Source organism: Nyctibius grandis, chromosome 18, assembly GCF_013368605.1.
Source record: "Nyctibius grandis isolate bNycGra1 chromosome 18, bNycGra1.pri, whole genome shotgun sequence".
Taxonomy (NCBI): Eukaryota; Metazoa; Chordata; class Aves; order Nyctibiiformes; family Nyctibiidae; genus Nyctibius; species Nyctibius grandis.
Window position 1 is genome coordinate 6,568,460 of NC_090675.1, and position 21,359 is coordinate 6,589,818.

At 46.5% G+C, this 21,359-nt stretch overlaps 1 protein-coding gene across 1 annotated transcript in view; it reads left to right on the top strand.

The window, feature by feature from the left end:
• GALNT17 (polypeptide N-acetylgalactosaminyltransferase 17) overlaps positions 1 to 19,124 on the top strand; it is a 189,801-nt gene extending 170,677 nt beyond the window's left edge. The window contains exons 7-11 of the mRNA XM_068415526.1: positions 4,347 to 4,532; positions 6,998 to 7,135; positions 8,383 to 8,478; positions 15,018 to 15,185; positions 15,841 to 19,124. Of these exons, the coding sequence (XP_068271627.1) occupies positions 4,347 to 4,532; positions 6,998 to 7,135; positions 8,383 to 8,478; positions 15,018 to 15,185; positions 15,841 to 15,969 (717 nt within the window). The 3' untranslated portion in view covers positions 15,970 to 19,124. The remainder of the gene's footprint in view (positions 1 to 4,346; positions 4,533 to 6,997; positions 7,136 to 8,382; positions 8,479 to 15,017; positions 15,186 to 15,840) is intronic.
• Positions 19,125 to 21,359: the final 2,235 nt, after the last annotated feature.

Here is a 21,359-nt window from a genome sequence, read left to right on the forward strand (position 1 = left end):
AAGCAGCTCTGACCTGCTGGCAAGGATGGAGTGGGACAAGGCAGCAGCCCCTCACACTCAGCAGCATCTTCCTGCTTGCCCCAGCTGGCATGCAAACACATCATCTGGGTTGCTCCCTCCAAGCAAACCAGACCTGTAAAGCACTAATGGCACAAGCACAACGAGCCTCAAGGCATGAGCTTGGCCAACCCTCCACCACGTATTTCTAGCCCCACTTGTCTGGGGAGTGCAGACAATGCCTTGAGCCTGGTGTAACACAGGACAGGCTTTCAGCACCCTCCTGGGTGATGGATCTCCCCTGGGTCACCCTTTTCTGCCTGGTTGGCTCCTTTGGCATTAGGCCGATTGCCAAAAAGTCCTTTTGTTTAAATAAAGCTCCTTGAGAGTAATTGCTGGCTCTGGCAGACAGCAGCACAGCAAATTGATAGCTGCAGAATATTTTTGAGGGCAAAGGGGATCATGGACAGTAATTGTTCTTAACTGCTTAACACTGAAAATTGTTTCTGCAGCTGTTGCAATGAGCTGGTCAAGTGAAATTGGGATTGTCTCGCTGTCTTTACTACAAGCACGAAGGACCATCCGTACGCTGCGTTTTGTGAGCAGTCTGCTGTTCTCCCTGCATTATCAAGAGTGCAGCAACCGCAGGGGACGTGCGCTTCCCCAGGCAATGACGGGGTGTCTCCTCCCTCGCCTTGCTTGTGGTCCCATCTGACAGGCCTCATCACTGCTGTTTTCCGGGATGCTCCCAAATGCTGTATTTCCTCATGTCCTAGCTGTCATTAGGAATGACATATAGAGTGCTCCACAAAAGCAACGTAAAAACAGCTCTTTGATTTTGCAAATGGAGGCCTGAAGGCGGAGGGCAGAGGAGATGCTGATGCCTTGGCTGGGAGGTGGAGGAACGTGTTGCTGTTGAATGTTGCTGAGTACTAATATGCAGGTGCACGTGCACGAGAGAGGCGCCTGGACCTCCTTTGTAGCTCTGCTGCCGTATTGCATCCTGCTGAATCTGCTCCCTGTTTTGGGATATCAGGTCACCCAGATGCCATCTGTTTCACAACTGCTTTCGCACGCCCAGGACACCTTCGTGCTTCTGGAGGGTGATCAGAAAGCAAAGCCAGGTCATCCCGTCACTGGAGCAAAGTGGTGCAGTCTCGTGCAAACCAAAGTTTGCCTCCCACGTGTGCAGACACTTCTAGAAAGTGGATGGCTGACGCAGTTCCAGCCGTACTCGGACATTTCCCTGCTTCAGAGGAATGGCTGCTTTTCCATGCTGAATTCTTAGGACAGTCACGTTTTACTTGGAAAATAATTGTGAGTGTATTACCCACCAGCTTTCTGAAAAACACATCAAAGATCTCTGGGTGATGGATTTGTTTTTGGTTTGTTTCTCTGGGATTTCTGCACTAGAATTTAGTGTTAGCTGGTTATTTATAAATCTAAGCATCTTTCGGTATGTTTGATTACTCCTGTGTGTAGTCTGATGGAGAAGTATTGAGTCACTGTCATTTACTGGAGGGGAATGTTTCTATTTTTAATTCTGCGTCTCCTTATGGGTGGATGAGTGGCAAGCTAATAGTCGTCTTGAAATTTGTATGTCGGAAAATAAGGGAGAAACTTGAGGCTTGCTGGTCATATTTAACCTGTTGTGTTACATACTCTCTCTTGAGTCTTGAAACATGCATTTACATCCCGTCCATGCATATTTTATAAAATGAAGTGATGGTGATTTCATCCTTTGCAGGAAGCAGTATAAAACACTCTGCCTTGTTAAATAGGCTAAACTTGAATTCATTTGACAATACCTTATTTTTCTGATCGGTCTTAATGTTGTGCTGGCTCTTGATTACCCATCTACTAAGAGATAATTTTCAAGGAATTAGCAGAAACAACATGCTGGACTGATTGTCCTGTTAATGCTGTTAGTTGCAGTAAATAGAGTATCTTAAGCGATTGTAGGTTTATTTGCTAGGAAGGTCATCTATTTGTTAAAGATCTTTGGTGGGACAAACGACTGCTCAGTAGGGACATAACTGAAGGTTCCCAGGCCATGTGGGAACAAGCAACGTCTTCCTGGGGCCGTGGGTTGCTCCTCTGTACACTGAGGACAGTGATGCCACGTGCGACTTGGCCATTTCCCATGCAATAGTTCTCTCTGCTCCCATTGTTACCAGCAGAAATGGTTATAAATGTCTTGTAAAAACAGTTGATATTTTTAATTTATAATGATAGTTGAGGCTTTATTTAGGAGACAGAAGTATGGTCTTTCCCTGCATAAGTGCTTTTTTTGAATTAAATTTTTATTGATCTCTCTGGAACTGGCTTGTGGACACGTATATAACGAATGCCCTTTGCACAATGCCCAGCTCTCTTTCTCTCTCAGGTGATTACAATATGTGCATTTCAGGATAGTTTGTACAGATATTCCAGAAATCTAGGAAAGCTGTCTAGCATAAAGCCATGTGAGTTATTTAACAAAAGCATGGAAAGACAATATTGCACCTTTACTGCTAGAGGCAAGCTTGCTGGAAAATGACATTTTAATTACTCACGGTTTTTGCATTTTAAAAATAATTATTCTGATCTCAGATCAGGACAAAGCCTAACAAATCCCCAAAACTACAAAAACAGATGGTACTGAGGATCTTCCAGGACTGGCAGTTCTATTCAGTGTTGTGGTTAAACCCAGCAGCTTTAGGAGCACCCAAGGGCAGAGCTCGGGGCTCCTGTTTCACCGGTACATTGAGAAACTAAAGAACTGAGCAGGCGAGAAGCACAGGCAGTGTCTGTCAAACTCTTACCTTGGGAACATTCCTTTAAAAATATCTATATTTTTTCTTTAGAACGACCTTGTTCACTTCTTACTTGTTTTGCCAGCATGTGGCCTGCTGCAAAACTTCGAGCAGATGTTGTGGACTTTGGAGGCCAGAGGCAAGCGTGGTTGTGGCTGGGTAGGAGGGACGGGCATGGCCCTCATCTCAGAGATCAGCTCTGAATTCCCTCTGGAGGGAGAAAATTGTATTTGAAAGTGTTCAGAAAGGTCAAACAGCAGGACAAGGGTAAGATGGGATTTTTTTTTTTTGCTACGTTTACATACCAGCTACTAAAATGGGGCTCTATTTTGTGATGTGGGTTCCTATATTCTGCAGCAATCCAAGCGAGAACAGCACGAGGAGGAGGGCTGCCCCAAGGAATGACGGTTCCCTGCTGTACTGCCATGTCCTCGTGTCGCCTGGGCTTGGGAGGTGCACGTGCCCTGCATTGAGTGGGCTAAACCCACCGCTTAGAGATGAAAAAGGGCAGCTGATACAGCCAGGAGGCTCCTCGTGGTGCTGGGAGAGTGCATGGAGCAGGGTCGGTAAAATTTAGGGAACACAGATGGGATAAAAGGTGGTGAGCCTGGACGAGAGCCCAGAAACGATGGGTGTTATAACAACTGTGTGAAACGATAATGCAGAGCAGACTGCAAAATAGGCGAAACTGGGATTATTGGGCCTGTTTGGCATATGTAACGATTGCGCGGTGCCTGGTGTCCTGGACACACATCTCTATTTTAAGATAAATAACTTCTCGGTGAAGACAAACAGGGAGGGAAGAACTCAGGTATGGCGAGTCTTTCTGCAAATTCCCTTTCCGTGTGATAAAAAGATGATCTCAAAAGATTTTATTAACTTGTAAGCTGTGATTTAAGGGAATTTTAAACAGCATGTGAAGGAAAAATAATGAACAAATGTTTGCAAGTGGGAGAAATCTGTCCCTGCCATATGTTTCACTGAGTCATCCCTTCCGCAGGAGGATATCTTGCGATTGTTTCAGCTATTCCAGTCGCTAATCCTTTTTGTTTAGTAGCAACATCACTGTAAACTCAGTACCCGATCCTACAATGCATTAATACCACGTGCTGGATATAGACCTGTCCCCTCTAAAGTCGACACATGTTTTGCTCTGGGCACAAGTTAAATCTTCCCTGTGTGTCTCACCATTGAGAAAAGGCCAAACCTGGCCATGGGTTTCCACCTGCCAGCTAGATGATGTGATGCTCTGCTCTCGCCAGGAATCATAGAATCATATCATAGATATGATCATATCATAGAATGGTTTGGGTTGGAAGGGACCTTAAAGACCGTCTAGTTCCAACCACAGGCAGGGACACCTTCCACTAGACCAGGTTGCTCACTGCCCCATCCAACCTGGCCTTGAACACTGCCAGGGAGGGGGCAGCCACAATATTATTAAGATATTACAGAAAACTCAAAACCCACCACTTCTTTCTCTTCAATTTCTACGTGGACCCTTCGCATCACGGCAGAGCCTTGTGCTGACGGCGTTGTGCGGTTGCGTTGCAGGTGTGGCTGTGTGGCGGCAGCATGGAGGTCCTGCCTTGCTCCAGGGTGGCTCACATCGAGCGCAAGAAGAAGCCCTACAACAACAACATCGGTTTCTACACCAAGCGCAACGCCTTGCGGGTGGCCGAGGTGTGGATGGATGACTACAAATCGCACGTCTACATCGCGTGGAACCTGCCGCTGGAGGTATGGCCATTGCACCCTGTCCTAACTCACCACTTTATTGGGTTAAAAACTTGAATCATAGAGCATTTAATGCGTGGGGGTGAAGGAGAACCTTAAATACCTTGGGTCACACCCCCAGCTGTGGAAGTCAGCAGAGCTCCTCCCTCAGCTTTGATGGAGATGCTGCAAAACCTGCACTTTGGAGGAATTCCTACGGTTCACATCAGCCTTTTTGTTTCTATTTCTAAAAATTAAACCTGTATTGTAGTGTTTATCTCCCCGTTGAGTGTTTACACAGCATGAGTTTATGTCATTACACTGCTCCGCAGATGGAGTCTGTCTGTAAAGTCGGTTGGCAGAAGATTATTAGTATCAGCATCATTAGTGCATGAAGTTTTTTCCTGCAGCTCGGGCAGGTCCGTGTCATGTGCAGCCCAACTCTGGTTTCCGAGCTCGCAGATGCTGTCACTGCCCGGATCTCACTGCGGATGCTGTGTGGTCCAGGTGCCTGGGCCATTTGCTTTCCCAGCGTTGGGAAGGTCGAGGCCATCAATGCTTAGAAACCGTGTTCAGAGGTAAAGGAATGGAGGTCGGTGGCTCACAGAAGGAGATCCCCTCCCAGCAGCACCATGTGCAAGTGCTCCAGAAACACTCTCTTTAAATAGCCTTGGTGGTTATATTTATTTCTGCACAGAAATGGTTTGATTTTCTTAGATCTGACGTTATTTTTCATGTAAATCCTGACATGTCGCAGCACAGTGCGTCTCTGGAAAACCATGGGGTCCCCTCAGCAAGACAAGCTGACCATGTCCAGGGGACACATCCTGCACGTGGAGCTCTCTAAGTGATTCTCTGCACTTCTGCGTGAAGCTCTATAGGCTTCAGGAGGACTTTATGTAGGTTCGGTGCTGCTGCTTGGGCTCTGGTCTCCGTGCAGGTTATGTCTAATCATGAAGTCCAAGAGATTCTCCTGCCTTGAGCACCTATGTACAGCCACCCTTTTCATGCTAAAAATAAACACAAAATATTCATACCTTGCACATCACACCCCTGCAAAGAGCTGCTTCGGTCCTGATCCGGCTGTGGCAGCATCCCTGGCTGTCAACGCTCTGCTCCAGGGCATTTTGGAAAAAAAAAAAAACCAAACATAAAAACATAAGCTGCTGCTTTCTGAGAAAAGGTTACATGTGGGGAGAGTTACTGGCATTTAGAGCCACGGTAGTCACAACTTGGTACTGCATTAGAGAACAACAGGTACCTGGGAAAGGTTGATGAGCTGCCTGCGCCGCCGGCTTGTCGTCCCGGGGGTGGTGGAGAGTCCTGGATTAGTTCTTTATTGAGAAATAGATGAATAGAGATGGAAAGAAATGCTGTTTACCCAGCGAGCTGCAGGAGGGCACTGGCTGTGCCAGGCACCGCTCCAAGTGTTCGGAGAGGCAGAGAGTTGCCTGCAGGACTGAGTGGTTTCAGGTCTCTGTTAAAAATAGGTTGCAAGATACCAACACCCGAATTTTGTAATGAAATAAAAGGCTAAAGGGGGGCAGCTCTCCTCAGCCCCTGCTCCCGGCTCCTGTAAGATTATTCCTCCAAGGACAGATACTGTAGCTTTGTCAGCTTTTAAATCGGCTCGAGCAGTGGGGTTCCTCTGTGTCTCCAGGGAGACTTTCACCACATAATTGTCCAAATTGTCAAGAGGTTTTTATGAGATTCAGCCTCAACTTCTCCTGTAATTTTTATCCTTCCATCCTAGCTGTCTGCCTCTATTATACATAAATCTTAAACCTTTCCTTTTCTTCATCTTTCCCTCCCCTACTTTACACCTCTGCGTTGCCTCTTAGTAGGGTCACACACCCTTGGTGTATAAGGGTTTTGGTGCTCAGTGCCCAGACAGAGGTTTGCATTTCCAGGATTCAGCACGTGACCCTCTTTTAAATCCTGATGTACATTTGCTGTTAAGATCTTCTGGAAGTCCTGTACATCAGTTCCTAAGTGGGAGGTGAGATCTTTTAAAAATACTTTATCGTTGTGCCCGTTAACAAATTCAGTCTTTCTCAGATGGATCCAAAGCCCAGGGGAATCGGTGGGAAGATTCACCTCTGTTACACTGCACTTCTTGTATTTCCTCCAAAACCTTTTCTTCTCCATTTGGGTTCTCTTTTTCTAAATTACCTCTCAGGACCGAAACGTGTCCAGCATCAGTCTGGTGGCCATTGCACGGATGCCCTCAAAACCTATGAGAGAAATATGCCTCTCCTCCTCACTGTGGCTGTGAAACCCGGGTCTTCCTTCTGACTTCCGTGAGGATGATTTCAGCCTTGGGCACACATGCCAAAATTCCCTGGCGCACGGTCTCTGCGTGGAGTTACTCAGCCATTGGCAGTTTCCAGGCAGCTTGGAAATGATATCAAAGATCAGTGAAGTACGCTCATTTTTAATCTTTTTTTAAGAGTAACCATTCAGTGACGTGCTGTGTCTTTGTTTATCAGAATCCAGGTATTGACATTGGGGATGTTTCTGAGAGAAAAGCGTTAAGGAAGAGCTTGAAGTGTAAAAATTTCCAGTGGTACCTGGACCACGTTTATCCGGAAATGAGAAGATACAACAACACCATTGCTTATGGCGAGGTAATTAAGGCAGTTCCTTAGATCAGACTGGTAATATTTACAGCTGGTGAGTCTCTGATGAGAAATAGCCTCAAAGGAGATGAATGTGAATCAAGACCTACTGTTTGAGTATAATTATATAAATTTGTATAAATCTGTTCCCAGTTTCTTCTAAAAACCTATTTTGGGATTTGTTTCTGATCTTGGACACCATATACGGCAAAATATTTTAATACCTCATTTACTGAATTGGCAGAAAATTATCTATATTATCCATTGACTCCATGAATTAAGCAGCTGTATGTATATTTTTAATACATAGTCTTTTTATAAACCCCTTTGACTTGAACCCAGCCTAATTCCTTACAAGTCTCTGTAGGATACAGCGCATTGTCACAACAGCTTAAGGATGAGATAAAGTAAGGAGACTTAATTCAATCTCTGCTGGCTTGGAGGCCATACTAGGAATATAAAAACAGGCATTTATGGGAACTAATAATATTCTGTTGCAGTAGGTCTCATGGAATAGTGGCAGTTTGAGAAGGCTTCTTGAAGCACAGCCCGAGCACCCCAGATGGGCATTAATTTTGAGAAAGATTTATTATCGAAGTTACCTAATGCCTTCAAGCTAAAACCTCCCAAAAAGTAGTATTTTCAAAGGCATTATTGCAGTTGCCCTTCATGGGGAGACTGGAGAGAGGACATCTGTGCATTACCAGACCTGGTGGCTGGGGTTCAGCAGCCGTTTGGCTTTGTAGCATGAACCCAGCGCTTCCATGCTCCCTCCAGAGTGTGTCCTTCAGTACTTGACAGCTGGATTGCCATCTCTGTGTCTCCTCCTTCATCCCTGTGATGATTCGAAGGGGCTCCTTGTGCTAGCTGGACTTTTTTCCCCTTCCTTGTTGAGCACTTTGAGATTTCGATGACATACAAGCGACTCTGCATTGATTTCAGGCTCCTGGCAACATGCTGGCAGCAGTCTAAAAATATGTTTGTTACCACCACACATGACCAAATACAAAGCAAACTGTTCAAGGAAGTTGGCTCCTTTGAATGGTGATTATTATATAAAAGCAGTCATCATTAGGCCCTGTATTTAAAGAAAACATATGGCGCACTAAACCTTTCTCTGCCTCGTTATGCCTAGTGATATAGCACCATATATTCTTTCTATAGCAAGAGAGGCTGGAGACGTTGCTGCACATCAGTTTATTGCTTATCTCCGCAGAGACAGGGCCATATAACTCCGCACTTTTTATTTCTTACAGCTTCGAAACAACAAGGCGAAAGACGTCTGCCTTGACCAGGGCCCGCAGGAGAACCACACAGCAATATTGTACCCGTGCCACGGCTGGGGACCACAGGTGAGGAGTTAACTCTGCTGGGACAGCGTGTGCTGGGAGCCGGCGGTACCCGTCAGAGGACAGAGTATGGGTGTGGGACGTGTCTCTTGGCTTCTCTCTCAAATGTATAAGGCCCAGCTTCTCGTTAAAAATACCACAGATTTAAAGGTGCATTTTCCCAGCCGCTCTTAGGGCGGCTGTTTTCTGGATTACCATAATCATGCCAGAGCTGCAAGTAAAAGCATAATTTGAAAAAATCTTCAAGATGAGGGTAAATAATGCTGAAAGCAAATAGCCAGCAATCAGAGCGTTCACAAACAGAGCATTTTAAGACGTTTCCTTTCTCTTTCACCCAGCAGAGTAGAAACCTACCAACTGGGTGAACAAAAACCAAACAGTGCTTTTTAACAGGATGGTAATTAGCCATTTCAGCTTGGCGGGGATTTACCATAGCATTAGTTTTCTGTCACTCCTTTTGCCTCTCAAAAAGTTTTGGAGCAATCCAAAAGCTTCTTATCCTAATTTTAAGCTTATTCTATATTAAAAATCATCATTCCAAGATTCACTCTAGATCTCATATCTTTTAGAGGATTAGTGGATGTGTCAAATGCTGAAAGTTAGTGATGATGAACTGATTCAGCCTATTCTGTAGTTTGATCTCTTGCCACATTTGAAGAAAGCAGCACAGCAATGCTGCTGGTTTGATCGCTGTAGAGTTGGAACAAAACAGGGTACACCACTAGCTCTGCCGCTGCTGGCATCTGTAAAACCAACAACAGACTCTAAGCTGGACTTTCAGGACCTGCAGCTGCAGGGATAAATTACCCAGTTCCCTGACTTTTCCTGTCTGTTTTTCTCTTATCTCTGCCCAGAGATTTTTCGTCTTGGTCTTCCACCTCTGCATTGTCTCCTCCCTCTCCAGCTGAGAGCCACTTCTTGGCAGTTCTTTTGTTTCATGATACATGCAATTAGTTTAACTCCTTGAAAATGCTTTTCACAAGTAGCTATCAGTGAGCGCAGAAGCTTTGAAATTAGCCTTTTGCAGAAGCATGGGTGCCGCACAAAAGAAATGGGACTTCCGCAACTACTGTTTAATTAATGGGCTGTTTGTTGTAATTTATTGCTGGGAATATAATTAGAAGTAATGTAAACACTTTGTTCAAATAGCTTGCTTGTTATATATATATATATATATATATCTGTAAAAAACACAAGGAGTTGCAATTCCTTTTGAGTTGTTCAGCACCCAAAAGCACACAGTGGTGCCTGTGCTCAACGTTCATGTAGTGTCTTAAAATCTCCACTTCTCTCTTTGATATCCCATACCTAGCACCGAATGCAGGTGAGATCTTGGCTTTTGCTTGCAGCACCTCTGTTGTAGCATCTATCATGGGGGGAAATTTTTGGTTTTTTTCTCTTGTTTTCCCTTTAGCTTTCTGTTCTCCCTGCTTTCGTTCACTTCCAGGTCAAATCATTACCAGATTTCATGATGAAGTATCCTCTTATCCTGTAATTACATTGAGCCTGCTCGTGGATTTTTTTTTTCTTCCTGATGGCTTCATCTTTTAAGCAATACATCATGAAAACACCTTGCCGTAATGATGTATTACACTAATAATACAGTAATACCTCATTGGAGTGACAGAACTATGGTGATATATTAAGGTGATAGAAAGCACTATAATACTATAAAACTTAAGATAATGTTCACCCAGCAGAGCATTTCATTTAATTATAGGATAAAATATGTTTTGCCCATTTAAGCATCAGAACTTGAGGACAAAACCATCAATACTGAGATCATCCGGGACACTGCAGTATCAAGGGTGACAAAATAACACATCAGATTAAATTGTGTTAAAAAGGAAATACTGTATGCTTTACTTATGGTTGCTAATTGATGATCTGCTCAGTGCAGAAAGGAAGCTAAACAACCCTAAATTATTTTCCAATAGAGTCAATGAAGGTCATCAAGGCTTTTATTTCCCAGGTGCTAAGACGTCTAATTAACTTTCTCCCAGCCCTGAGATGCAGCCAGCCAGAAACAATAATCAAAGGAGATGTATTGGTGGTGCACGTTCGCTGAGGGGAGATCAGCCCGAGCGATGCAGCGGGCACATGTGTGGCTGGTCGTCCCTCTGCTCTCCTGGCATCAGCGGGGGCTGCGGGTCCCCCTGGAGCAAAGCAGCCCCCCAGAGCGGTACCTGAAGGTGGGGGACTTTGCAAGATGCAGTTTTACCAGGAAAGGTGTTCGTAAGAGGCTGTGGGTATGAATGCGTGTTTCCCTCTGGGGATGTTGCTTTGGGCCACTTACGCTGATTAGGGGGTGTAAGACCTCATCAATATGAAACACATTTAAATGAGTAACTTGTTAATATCTTCAAACTCTTTCTCTGGTCCTTCCTCTTGGTCGTTCCATTTGTTTCTTGTCCTGTGCCAGGCTGGGTCATTCCTTCAGGCATTTCCTCAGGCTGGTACCTCCACATTTGTCTTTTTCCTGCTGGCTTGGACGTATCCTTCACCATCTGTTCAGCTCGTGCCTGGCTTGATCTGTTTTCTGGAGGCTGATAAACCTGCCTAACAGGCAACCAGACGTAGGACAGATCACTTTAAAGGACAAACACATATATTTAGGGCAAGTAGAGCGGAATTTAAACTCAGATGGCTTCAGCGATTTGCCTTTGCACAAAGCCAGGAAAACATGGTTTAGTTACATTAAATACCCCTGGATTTAACTGGTTGTATGACATGGGCTGTCAGTAACCTCCTGTGACTGGACTGCACTTCAGCAAAACCTCCTTCTTCATCAATGAAATAATTTCATTTGAAAAAAGACAAACTTTTATTATCTTTAAGCACCATGATGACTGTGTGAGGAAATCACTGGTGACTGCAAAGCAGCCATGGGCTATCCAAGGGAGTAGCCTTGTTCAGACACTTGCTGACATAGGCAACTCTTTTGGGGTGGTCGACAATGAGAGAATCAAGAACAGGAGGGACAATCCTTATGAAACATTTGAGAGGAGAAAACCGATGTGGTCTAACAGGAGAACGTTTGGTGGAAGAGCCTTCCCAGATCCTGTGGGAAGAGCTCACCTGGCTGTGCTGTGAGGATGAGGAGGAGCGGGGAAGAGCACAGACTGTTCAGGTGGTGCCGGGTGGATCGGGTACACTTGTGGGCAAGACGGCAGGATTTACACAAGTACATCACTGACACTCCCAAACGCAGGGCCCAAAGAAGGAGCATACTGAAACCCTGCTCATGGCAGGCCCTTCTTGTGCTCCCCTGAGCCAAGGAGCGGAGTTACCTCGGGGGTGTTTTGCACTGATGCTGAATATCCCGATGAGCACTTGCAGTTTTGATCAGGCAGAAACCTCTCACTATTGCATCTTGTTCGTTCCACTTCCTTATGTTGCCAAAGTGTAAGTTCTCATCAACTGCCGTTCACAGAGATCATCATCCAGGGCTGTGTTGGCCGTGTTGAGGCAGGCAACTTTGCTCGAAGTGCTGAGTTGTTGAGTTGGTGAATTGCTGCAGTCACTCAGAAGGTTTTAATAATAACGGCAGGTGGAATTTACTGGTATTATAAAGCATTTGTATGGCATCTTCAGTTTCTAAGGTGGGCTCAGGTCTTACGTGAGCGCACTGTCTGGAGCTGCTCTTTTAAAATGCTGGTCCATGCAGTACGTGGTGATGAGACAGAGGCGCTTCCTGTCTCTTCTCTGACCGGGCAAATCCAGATAGAAAGTGCTGGCCAGGCTGCAGCTACGTTCCCCACAGCTGCCTGTGGGGCCATCTTGAGTATCAGCCTCTGCTCTGTGTTTTCTCCCCTTTTATCACTCAAGAAAGACCCATCGGCAGCAGGATCAGTGCTTCACCCCAGGGACTCCCATTTACCCGAGTGCTTGACCCTGGCTGCCGTGCAGGCTCGCTCTGGAGAGGAGCGAAATAACAAAAGAAGAATTAAGGCATCAAAGGCAAAAATACCCCAAAAGACAAAAATGCCGTAAATGCCTTAGGAGCGCAGTGGAGCTTGCACTCGCGAGTCAGAGGGGATTTTTGGGGAATAATCACTCTCAGGTTTGACGGTTGGACGGGCTTGAAGGCTGGAGCGGCTGCTGCTGAGCCTCCGCTGCGCTCGGCGGAGTAGATCAGGCGTTAGGCAGCGTGCTAGATCCAGACGCGTGTTCAGGCCTTTATTTATCTGGCTATTACACACAGTAGATGGCACATCTAATAGATGCACTTAATGCATTTTTCATAATACCCGTGTTTGTTTTTCAGCTCGTTTTGTCTCCCTCCAGCCCCCACCCTGCTCCCTTCCTCGGGAAAGATTGAATTTTTGCTCTACTTATTTTTCCCACCGCATTAGGCGATAACATGTAAGAGCAGAAATTGTGTTGCCTTGTGGGCATTAGGCCAACTGTCAGAAGACAAGCTGCCAAACCTCATAAAAAAAGAAAGTGTCTAGCAAACTGATTGCATACGTGGTAGCACACTGATTGCATACGTGGTAGGAAACATTTTGGAAACAGGAGATGGGGAGTAACTTGCACGGCCCATTTGGGACCTCTGGGTGATTTCTTCTGTCTGTCATGGAGAGAGCTTGTCTTTTTTTGTCTTTTCCTTTATATACCTCTTTCTTTTTGCAATGTAAGTGGCCTCATTCTCTGTGTTGCTCAAACACAGATGAGTTGTGTGGTTAAAAACACACGCTGTCAGGCTGAGAGCACCGTCTCGCTCGAGGTTTGGCTCGTCAAAGCGTCAAACTGCTAAAACCAACTAATGTGAGTCTGAGCCTTCAGCTGGGCTGGGGATGCCCAGGGGGGCTCATTCCCAGGTTGCTCCAGCCTCGTGCATGGGGCAGGTCTCTTGCTGGGAGCCCAGCACAGCATGAGCTGAGCGGGGTGGTGGATAGGATCCCTGTCCTGCGGCCAGGCACCCATGCCTGGGGGAGAGGGTGAATCAGTGGGAGGAGGAGGAGGTGATGGTTGGGGCTTTAAGCTCTGCACACTGCCCTCCTTTCCACCCCTGCTGCACCAATGCAGCAGTTTGGAGTGGGAATTACTGTAAAGCTAGAGAGACATGTACTGTTCTGCACCATCTTGCAAAGGGCTTTGAGGGGCAGAAGAGCAGATCTGGCACCGGGGGACGGGAAGGGGCGGCTTTGCCCCACGCCAGCGTCAACTGTATGGTGTGGGCTGCTGCAGCTGAGTCTGCCTGGGGGTGAATACTGTTGGTAAACAGACCTGTGCCGCATAAAATAGCGGAGATCTTGCTTTGATACACAACACGTTGGCTAAAAGCGTAACTCCCCCAGCAGCTGGGAGCAGAGTGCTCCGGGCACCCATCCCGAGGCAGATGGGTGGCACGGGGGCCAGCCAGAGCATTCGGCACACCAGTACCTACAACCAGCATCACTGAGGGAAGGCAACATTGGCTTCAAGCACCATAACTGTATCTGCAGGTACTAGCTGGAGTCGGACTCTGTTACGTTGTTTTAACTTGATTTTCAATGTTTTAATTATTCTAACCGAGATAACCCGAACTCCCGGTGTGGGTTACTGTCTCTTCTTAAGCATCTGGTTCACAGATATGCTCAGTTAATTAATGTGCTGAATACTCCTTATTTATCTGCTAGATAATGGATTGATTCGTAATTTAAATAAGCAGCTGTGTATATCTTCCCCTTGGACTACGAAAGGCAGGCCGCTGTCATTCATCTCTTTTCACTCCTGAATTTAAATATGTTTAGGGAGTTATTTTGGTGGGATTCCTTGAACACTGCAAATGGAGGAGCCCTTTGTGTGTGGGGCGGTCTCGGTGCCAGCTGCGCGCTGCCTGCCCCACACCCCTGAGACCATTGGCGCTGCCCCGTGCTCCCAGCCTGCATCTCCCTGGCAGCCGAGATGGGTCCCTGGGAGCGCTGGGCAGTCGGATGTGGGGGGTATTGCAGGGGTTAGCTGCAATCCTGAGCTTTGCTTCAGTGCTGAACCGTGGGGGAGATTTGAGCTTCCATCCCCGAGGAACAGGACCAATTATATATTGGCCCCCTTTGGCTGACGTTGCTGCCCGGCTGCTGTTGGAGTTGCTGGAGGGGCTGGGACAGGCACACCAGCTGCATCGTTCGCAGGCCAAAGCCAGTCTGGCTCACCAAGCACATGAGAAACCACAGGCAGGGCGAACATGACTGGCCAAGCCGGCTGGCTCCAGCCAAACACCAGGGGAAATCATCCATTGCCCCAAACTAGAGTGTGCAGGCCCAAAGGAGGCTGGAGGAGTCTGCCCCATGATGGGTTTAAGGCTCAGAGTTATTCTTATCCCTTCCCTGTGCCCCAGCTCCTCACCTGCATCTGAGAAGAAAACACCAAAAAAACCAAGAAGAAAAGGCTGGAGAAAGTTGTGGGTTTTTTTTTTTTTTCTCTTGCCAGTTCTACTTTCTCTGTGCTCCATCCTCTCAGGTTTTTTTTCCTGGGGCTCTGCAAACTTGTCCTTTATCACTTTTTAATGATGCTCCAAAGATTCTAATGGTCTTTTTCCTCTCCTTCCCTGCCCCCAGCTTGCACGCTACACCAAGGAGGGTTTCCTTCATCTTGGCGCCCTCGGGACCACGACTCTTCTACCCGATACCCGCTGCCTGGTGGATAATGTGAAAAGCCGCTTTCCTCAGCTCCTCGATTGCGAGAAGGTCAAGAGCAGCCTCCATAAGCGCTGGAATTTCATACAGGTTTGTTACAGGTCTGCCATCGATGCCGCTCCTCTGCTTCCCAAACTGTGGGCTGTGGCACATTGTCTTTGGCATGGGACAGTGGAGGACGAAGATGAAATGGTCCCCTGTGACAGCAGATGCCAGGTCCTACAGCAGAGGGGAAAGATTAAGAGGGATCAGGGGCAAGGACAGTATTTTGGGACAATTTTCAGTGGAAGTTTCCCTTTGTGATACCCCCAGCTGTGTGTAACCTGCCCTGCTGATGGCTTCCAGGTTTTTTTGTTTCTTACAGATAGTCTATAGTGAAATACATGAAAACACAGTACTTTTGTCCCAAAGCACAGAGTACATAATATACATTCTACAGAAGTGTCACACCTTCCTAACACAGGGGTGCAGCTGTGCTATTTAAAGGGGATAGATATTCTTTGGTTGCTGATGCGTTAGGGATCCGTCTCGTCAGTGGTAAAGGTTGCTCCATTCAAATCACATTGATTATTTTAGGAATTATTTTATTGTTTGAATTGCATTACTGCCCAGCTAAGTGCTGTGCACTTTCCAGCAGTGCACAAGGACACAGCTGCACTCCCGGGCATTGCACGGTCCTGGCTTGCTTCACAGGCAACCCCGTGTCTTTAATTTTTAAATATTTTCCCCATATCTTTAATTTTAGAATGGTGCCATCCTGAACAAAGGAACGGGACGATGCTTGGAAGTGGAGAACAGGGGAATGGCCGGCATCGATCTGATTCTTCGCAGCTGCACAGGACAAAGGTGGACGATTAAAAATTTCATCAAGTAAAGGGTGGAAGAGTCAGAGGAGTTTAACTTGAAACACAGCTGACTTGGACTGATCTGATGGGACTCCTTTGGAAAGGACAAAATATCAAACCAGAGCTTTATTCATGTAATTAGGAGAGGACATGGGGGAAATGGGCATTTCTGTCTTTTTATTTTGATTGTATATTAGTCTCCCACAGCTGATTCCAACTGTGTGAAACTGGGTCAGAACTCCTGTTTTCTTCTGGCAAGCACTCTAAAAGGTACCACTTATTTCTGCTGGAATGACTGTAATAAGCTCATGCAGTCTTCTGAGCATTTTACTGACAGGGAGTTGATGCTTTCCCAGATGACTCCAAGATCTCCCGAAGGGCCAGGTAGGTTTACACCACAATCGGAGTTGAGAGACCCTGGATATGCCTGGCAAGCATGAAAACTTAAGTGCTTGTGAGAGGAGAAGGTTGCCAAGCCCCAAATGATCTGAGTTTGGAAGGTGGTGTTCTGTAGGTCCTCTGTCTTTTCCCTTTCTTGCCTCTGCATCCAGCAGCCCCTCTTTGAGTCTGGGAGAGGCAAAGCACACCCTGGTAGCTCCCATGGATCTTTCTAGCCCTTAATCACACATGTGATGTAATCACACATATGATATAATCAAACAAAATCCCATTGAATAAAAGCACTGATCTCCCATTGCCCCCTCTTCATCGCCCACACACTGCTGTTGACCGAGCCAGCCCCAGGCAGCACCAGTCCCTACCATGGAGACCTCACATGGGTTCCCCTTGGAAAAGACCTTGGATGTCTGCCTTGCCTGATTTGGGTGGGTCAGATGCACATGTGGTGAGGACGGCTTGCAGGATGCTGCCTGGGTGGCTGCAGATCCACTTTGCCCTCCCAGTGGGGCCATTGGCTTGGCACTGTCCCCTTGGACACCCATCTTTACCCTTTTTTTTACTCTTTTCTTGTAGAAGTGAGGATGGATGTGCTGGTGTGTGCAACGAGCTGAGAGCAGGTAAAGCGAGAGAAAGTCCCGCTCAAGCTTCCCTCCCATGGAGGCTGTAGGGTTTGTTTTTAAGGCGTCCTTGCTCGGAATGAAGACATCAGTAATGGCAGTCTCCATAACTTTGTAGTGGTGTAGTTCTTTTCCTGAGGTTCAAGCACATCTAGCCTGCTTGGTCAGTGTGTGACCGCGGTCAAGGTCCACCCCGAACAGCACACATTGCTGCAGCCCTTCATGGGCAATGGTGAAGAAAGGGAGGGCAAGAGACCAATAAATGGCAGTTTGGTTGAAATTGACCTTGAAGTCACTTGAGGCTTGTTAATATGGTGGGGTGATCTCACCTGCTTTTTTTGGCCCATAGCTACTAAATCTAGCCAGCCATCATGGGAGACCATTGGTTTGGGGTCCTGATGTCTGGCTGCCTGAAAAAGGGAAACGTGGACTTGCAAAGTTGTTTTCCATGGATGCTAGACTGATGGGTGGATACAGGCTTCACTCAGTGGAGAGGAGAAGCCAGCCCGTCTCCTGTCCTTCTCATGGAATAATACTCTTTCTGGTTGCCCTCTGGCTAGGGTGCACTAAAATATATTAATATATAAGATATACTTGTAAATATGTTTCCCAAAGACGGGATGTGCACAGAGTCGTTTGCTGCAGAGCACTCATGCCTGTCTTCCATTTGCATCAGGATGAAGCTACCTGGATGTTTAATGAGTTTGATTTTCAATGCCATGCTGCAGGTTTATAACTGATGTTTTAGTAATTTATTGAACAGAAGCAGATATATTTCATTGTTCCTTCTACAGCGACGAGCGTCATGTAGGACTGATTGGTCATTTAGGCTTGACAGGACTTCCTCATCCATTGGGGTTGTCTCTGATTTTTTTTCCCTTGCCTTCCTTAATGAAGTAAAACCTCTTAGATATCCTGAATTGCAAAGTAGGGAGTCAATGTAGAATTTTGCTCTCTTATTCGCTATTGCATCATCTCTTGCATAATAAATTTTAGCAGTTACAAAACCAACATGATCACAATGTCTTTAGATGCATGATGTGTTTCCCTTTGCATTTGTTGCTGCCTTCTAAGAAAAACAATTTACTGATGAAGTGGACTTCAGGGAAGTCTGAGGGATTTGAGACTTCACAGCTAATGGTCAAAATGGTAAAATGTCCTTTAATTGAGCAATCAGTTTGCTGTCAGTCATCAGTGGAAGCCACATATTGTTTAGTGTTGGGAAAAACCTGCATGTTTTGGGATAAACAACCAAAAAGCCCTTGGATGTTGCCTGTGCTATAATTCACGGTGCCCAGTTCAGCTCTGGTCCTGCCAGCGCTCAGGGCGCCAACAGATGGGCTTTGTCAGATCTAATCATGGTGGTATAAGGTGTCACCACCCCCGGCCTTCCATCTGCCTCAGCTGCTGGAGGTTTCTGTCCCCATCACCGGCAGCAGAAATGAATGTGTGGCTGCACCTTGGCTATTGTAATTCGCAGGACATGCTTCAGCCACCGGGCAGGAGGGACTTGCTCTTTTTAACGCACCGGATTGCCAACCAAAGTCACTCTGGGATGTCCATGGTGCTCCACTCGGGAGGCAGCAGCCCCTGGCAGAAGCAGGGTGCACCGCTGAGCATCTCCAGCTGCCTGGTGGCATCTGTGGTGCTAGTGGGAGGTGATGTACCTGCGCTCAGGAGCTTGCCCTCAGGCAACGCAAGATGACCTGGTGGTGGGGATCTCGTTGGTGATGGGCTCTTTGATCCTTTGAAAGATTAAGGTTCAGTGATGTGTTTCCTTCATGCTCCGTAAAGCAAGCAAACGCCTGAATAGCCAAAAGGAAGGGGACGGTGGAAACGAACACTTTGCTCCAGGACCCTCCCGAGGGGCAGAAACCCTGTTGGGGTGGTTTGCCCATTCTCACTGGTCTACATCGAGTGCTTTTCAATTGACTGAAAAGAAGCAGCATGAGTAAAATCAGGATTAAAAGCGTGAATTTCATCTGCTGTGTCCATGTAACTGAAGTTCTGTTCGGATGTTGGTTTGTGACATGCAGAGATGATTGCTGAGGCGATGACCCAAGGTCCCCACCCTCCTAAACCGTAGAAATCTGTCTTAGAAATCTGGATCTAAATGTTGCATCTTGCGCTTTTCTCTAATAATATGTTAATTGCTTTAAAAAGTGATATCGAAGTGGTTCTTATTAAATATATGATTTGAGCCTTGCCTCTTGAGTGATTTTAAAAAGATTCACGTCTGATGAGATACAGAGGCAGTCATTCTTCTCTGTTACTTATTTAATAGAAAAGTGCTGCTGTTTTAATGGAACTTCCATTTTAAAAAGAAATGGAAATGAAGGCGAAATCAAGAGAGATGGCCGATGCAGATTAACCTCCTGTTTCATCCATCCCTGCCAGCTGCCACTCACCAAGATAATGCGGTTGCATTCAAGAAGCTGAAAAGAGATGTTACACGGTAAAAAAAGCATCGCTTGCAAATGCGTTCCTGTACCCAGGGCGGGTGTTTCTAAATGTAACCTGAAGCTTGGGGCACTCCTTAGACCCACTTTCTTACATCCACACTGTCCTAAAAAACAGGTTGGCCAGTGATGTGGTGTCCCTATAAGGACAGCGAGGTATGGGTAGGTATGTGCCCATGCAAGAGGGACGCGTGTCTGTGGGTGCAGCGTATAATAAGGGCACCGTTGCATCTCCCGGTGGGAGCAGCAGCTCTCCCACTTGAGCTGAGGACACCCCAGGCTGTTAGCAGGAGTCCAGGTAAGTGTAGCCTCTAACCCGGGGCCTGTTTGGGCAGAGCATGGTAAATAGAGCTCCACCATGGCATGTCCCATCTGCAGCCACAGCTCTCCTGAAGGATGGCACAAGATGGAAACCTGTGCTCTTGTTGTGTGTGTGTTATACGCTCAAGACTTTCTAAGGGGAAAGGTCCAGCTTAGAGAATGGTACGATCTGATGTGCTTTATGGCAGATTGAAATCGACAGCGAGCTCTTACTCTTTCAATGCCCTTAGCAGAACCTTTGTGCTGCCCAGGGCAGAGGGCCAAACTTTCAGAAAGTTCCCTCTGAGCCCTCGAATGAAGTTAAACTGCTGTCATTTCGAAGTCAAAAGTTTAACTCATGGACTCCTAATAGAAAACCCTCTCCACTTGATCACTGAGCGATTTGGGCACTCATCCACTCCTAATAGATACAGATTGAAGCACTCCACTGTGCAGTGTGAAATTAGGCGTTTTGAAACCTCCGCAGCTCGCCCTGGCGGATGAGAAGCCGTCTTGCATTGGGTGAGGGAGTGGGAAAAGCGTGTATGACCATTAGAAATCTCAGCTGGATTTCCAAGGACGTTGGGATGAAGTGTATTCAGGGCCTTTCCCTGTCACTGCCTAACCAAAGTAATCTGTAGATGGTCCTTTAAATGTCAGAAAAACTTTGTGCCAGCTTTAGGGGCATAACCACCCCATCAGTCTGGTGCTGGAAAGTAAAGGGGCTGAGCTCTTCTGCATTTTTACAGAAAGGCCAAGGTCTTGTAGCTGGGCTGATCCTGTGTGTTGGGAGGAGATGGTTCCTGGAAGCACGGTTCTTATACGTCAAAAAATTCCCCAAATTATTAATGGCTTTAAATCTTACAGGCAGGAGCCACACAACACGCTGAAGCCAATGAAGTTGCTCAGCTCATTCAGGTTTTCAGCTAAGTGGTGGTGATGCAGCTGGTGGGACTGGGATCTCAGCTGCACCTTTTGCTTAGAAGCAAAGTGTCAGCATCCTTCTAGCAACACATTCAAAATAAAATAACGGAGCAGAAATGACAGGTTTGAAATCCCAGCTCAGCGCTCTCTGCCTACCCAGGATATCTGGGGTTAAGTGTCACATCCCACGGGGATTGCTGTGACAAATACCCACTGATGTCTCAGCTGGGTGCACCAGCTGGTGCCATCCATGGCTCCTCACCCCTCGGGAGGTCTCACCTATGGGCTGAGGTAGGAATTTATAGCAGAAAAAAACGGTCGGTTCCTGTTTACAGGACTGCTAGTTTGGGTTACTCATGCAAGAATTTGGCCCAAGTGCTCTGGGTTGCACTTGGAGCTGATACCTGCACGCTGGTTGTGCTCAAGGCAGTGCTATTTATTGGGAAAATAATAACCTAGGCATTAGCTTCAGAGTCTCCTAACCTACTAAATATTTATTTTGAAGGCATGCAGGAATCGCTACCTAGAACAGCCATTCTGCTCCTCTGTGTGAAGTGTTCTTCCTCTGACAGAAGGCAAAATAACGGGAAGAAAGATTGTATAACGCAGAGAGCTTTCCAGAGGAGGAGTTTCTTATTTTAGTCCCATCTGGTGGCTCTGAGACGTGATGGGTAATAGCTCTCCAAATGTCTTTCCTGGCTATTGTAATTCTAGGTTTTA